We start from the raw sequence: 3,838 nt of genomic DNA, 5'->3' as shown, positions 1-3,838 counted from the left end.
AAAAAAAAAAAAAAAAAGAAATTTGAATTGATCACACTAATTTATTGAATTCTAGGCTAAATAGAATCCAGCCATTCAAATATAGGTGTACTTGAACATACAAATTCACAGTGGACCACTTTTTATTTAGAACCAAACCTGTCTACGTATTTCTTAAACATCTGAATTATAGCACATTAAAACATTTTCCAGATTGGCCCTGTATTTTTTTTAATCAGGCTTGACTTCTTGTTCTCAGTTTGGATATCACCACCATTCCCAACCCCTAAAAAAAGTGTTTCTTAGTGCAGACTGGCTGTTTTGGGTATGTTGCCTCTGAAAGTAGTGATCAAGATAAGAAAGGCAAGTGTTTTCTGGGTAAGATTCTTGGGTGACACTGGTTTGAATCTTGGAATGAGTTGTCCCATGAAGAGGAGAGTCTGGTTATTTATCTTTGTGGTTCACTCAGCTCAGTTCACCAAGGTCATATGTTCTGTAAGTTATTTAGATTTGTTCTATTCTGTGGCTGCCTGTTCTGTTATATACAGTACTTGTAAGCCTAGCCAGTGAGCTTACAGATGTCACACGGGGAGAAGCTGAGAGAAAGAGAGTGGATTAATGCAGATCCATGCCACTACTAAATAAATAACGCTGAGCTGAAGTCCTACTAATGATAAATAGGGGGGATTATATTTACAATATATTCACTATTTTTATTCAAAGCTCTCTGAGCTAGTTTTCATTCAACTAGAGCATTCCAGAAAAACATCTGCATTTCTTTGGAGGCTTTTATCAAGACAGATTTCTTATGTGTGGTACAGTTATTTGGGAAGCATGTGAAACAGAATCATTTTCAGACCTTTGAAAAGCAGCCAGTTCAGGCTGGAGGACAAGTTGTGAACAGTAGAACAGCAATACTTCCCAGCAGTCTGAGGAAGGAAATGGCAGTGAGTCCCCATTGGGAAGTCAAATCTTAGTCTGGTTGAAGATAGTAGCTGCCTGCCCTTTCCTTTGTGTTATCTAACCATCCACAGCTCATACACAAAAGTGCAACAGGAGTAGAAGTCATGGGGTCATTTAGACTGGAGGGAATCTGACAGAAGGGAGGAAGGATGGAGAGAGGTGGAAAAGTAAGCCCTCCTCCCTGTACCCTATGACTTCTGAGTTCATGGAGAGCAGGCCTGCCTTTCTGAAATGTAGTAAATTGCTGATAAGCCTAATAATGCCTACCCTCCTTTTCTACCTGATCTGGAAGTCCCATCATTATTCTTGGTATTGAGTAAGGCCATTTTTCCCCCAGAGCTCCACTGTTAAGACATACCAGGAAAGCATTAACATAGCTGCACCTAACAGAAGATGAGATGTTGAAAAGTAAAACTCAGAAATATTGACGAATGGCATATTAGATAGGTCAGTGATGACAGGAGGGGGGACAGGAATAAAAAGGAGTCTAGATGCTGTCTTCCTTGAGCTGTCAGTATATATAGGCAGGTTCTTGGGCAGTGGGGAGGGCATGAAAGGTCACCATCTCAACACAGATATTTTCCAAGGGCCACCTCTGCAGTTGCTGTTTACTGCATTTATTGCCAGAGAAACTCACTACAGGTGAACTTTGTGGACTTGATCCTTCATTCTTCTTTGCACACCAATGCTTAAAGCAATTGTCTCCTTTTCCTGTCTGAAGGGAGTTGCCTAAGACCTGAGTTGTCTTGTGGGCATTGGGTCCCAGTGCTGTGTTTTTAACTTATACTATGAGAGAATGGGATGGAGTCTTCCAGAATGAGGTACAGAAGGGAGAAGACTGATCTGTGAAGAATCATGCTGGAGAAGATAACATTATTACCTGGGTATCTTTCAGGATGTTTGGACCAGGAAGAGAGTACAACTTCACTCGGCCCAATGAGAAGGGAGAGTATGAGATTGCCGAAGGCATCAGTGCAACTGTATTTCGCACAGTGTTGGTGTGTAGTGGCCCTTTTTTGTTATATTCTCTTCCTCAGGCGCATGTGTGATCAATAGCCTTGAGAGCTCCATCAGCTATGTTACTGTCTTTAGGGTCTCTCGTTTCCAGTTGTTTCCTTTCTCCCTTTGTTTTCTATTCCTGTAACTTTTAAGTCCTTGCTCGTTTGTGTGTGGGCTCTATCAGTTACCAAGTTCTGATTAAACACCTCAAGATATCCAGGAGCTATTTTGCCATCTAATGAATCATACATTTGGTGGTAATTCCATTAGTGCATTGCTTTAACAGAACCAGGAATGCATAGGGATGAAGAAGTCATTTTTCATCTTGTTCTTTGCCTACATTTTTTCCTCCTAATCTATTTACAGGATTATTACAAAACCGGTATCATCAATTGTCCTGATGGCATCTCAATCCCAGATCTTAGAGATACATGTGATTATCTCTGCATTAACTTTGACTTCAACACTATCCGATGTCAAGATCTAAGTAAGTACAAGAGCAGCTGCCAGCTACACTTGAGCAGCTGAACTTTGAGTTTTCTTGGAAGTCACAGATTTTTTTTTTTCTGAGACAGAGTCTTGCTCTATCTCCCAGGCTGGAATGCAGTGGTGAGATCTCGGCTCATTGCAACCTCCACCTCCCAGGTTGAAGGGATTCTCCTGCCTCAGCCTCCCTAGTAGCTGGGATTACAGGCACCTGCCACCACACCCGACTAATTTTTGTATTTTTAGTAGTGACGGAGTTTAACCATGTTGGCCAGGCTGGTCTTGAACTCCTGACCTCAGTTGATCTGCCCACCTCTGCCTCCCAAAGTCCTGGGATTACAGGTGTGAGCCATCATGCCTGGCTGATGTTTTTTATTACTAAACAGAAATAATTTCAAGTGTGAGTTGAAAATCATCTGCAGAGGCAGAGATGTGATACTAACTAACCCATTTCCTCTGTTGGTTAAAAGCACTGTGAGGAACTGGAGTAGACAAAGGAAAACAGATAGTAGTTTCTAAATGGAGCTTGACCAGTTGGAGACCAAGCTAACTGTTTCCCTCTTGGGACTTTGGTGTCTGAACTCTAACAAACAAGGATACTGATGGTCCAGCATGAGGAACAATTTACTAATAAAGTCAAACAGCACAAATTGGCCAGGTTCTGCTGATCATTGTCTTTTTTTTACTTGAGATGGGTTCTTGCTTGTTGCCCAGGCTGGTCTCGAACTCCTGGCCTCAAACAGTCCTCCCACCTCAGCCTCCTGAGTAGCTGGGGCTACAGGTACATGCCACCATGCCTGGCTGTTTTTTGTTTGTTTTGGAGACAAAGTCTTGCTCTGTTGCCTAGGCTAGAGTGCAGCAGCACAATCTCAGCTCACTGCAGCCTCCGCCTCCTGGGTTCTAGTGATTCTCCTACCAGAGTAGCTGGGATTACAGGCGTGGGCCACCATGCCCAGCTAATTTTTGTATTTTTAGTAGAGATAGTGTCTTACCATGTTGGCCAGGCTGGTCTCGAACTCCTGACCTCAAGTGATCTCCCCATCTCGGCCTCCAAAAGTGCTGAGATTACAGGCATGAGCCACTGCGCCCGGCCTATTATTATTGACTTAAGAGCTTGCTAAGTGCTTTATAGATATGGACTTGCTTGAATCTTGTAACAATTCTGAAAGATGGGTGATAACCTCATTTAAGAACTTAGCTTGTTCAGAGCTCTAGGCATTAAGGCTAGGAATAGAACTCAGATTGTCTGACTGCAACCCCATGCTCCTATCATTACCTAGGCTTCCTGAAATGATTTAAAGAATTACTCTTTGAGGCCGGGCGCGGTGGCTGAAGCCTGTAATCCCAGCACTTTGGGAGGCCGAGGCGGGTGGATCACGAGGTCAAGAGATCGAGACCATCCTGGTCAACA

At 43.0% G+C, this 3,838-nt stretch overlaps 1 protein-coding gene across 3 annotated transcripts in view; it reads left to right on the top strand.

Moving 5' to 3' along the window:
- KCTD20 (potassium channel tetramerization domain containing 20) overlaps window positions 1-3,838 on the top strand; it is a 38,549-nt gene that overhangs the window by 26,897 nt on the left and 7,814 nt on the right. For all 3 annotated transcript variants that reach the window (XM_017522602.2, XM_017522599.2, XM_017522600.2), the window contains 2 exons: window positions 1,838-1,940; window positions 2,308-2,428. In XM_017522602.2, coding sequence (XP_017378091.1) covers window positions 1,839-1,940; window positions 2,308-2,428 — 223 coding nt within the window. In that variant the 5' untranslated portion in view covers window position 1,838. The remainder of the gene's footprint in view (window positions 1-1,837; window positions 1,941-2,307; window positions 2,429-3,838) is intronic.

Source organism: Cebus imitator, unplaced genomic scaffold, assembly GCF_001604975.1.
Source record: "Cebus imitator isolate Cc_AM_T3 unplaced genomic scaffold, Cebus_imitator-1.0 Scaffold24, whole genome shotgun sequence".
In the NCBI taxonomy this organism is placed as follows: domain Eukaryota; kingdom Metazoa; phylum Chordata; class Mammalia; order Primates; family Cebidae; genus Cebus; species Cebus imitator.
This window is presented reverse-complemented; position numbering and strand designations above follow the sequence as displayed.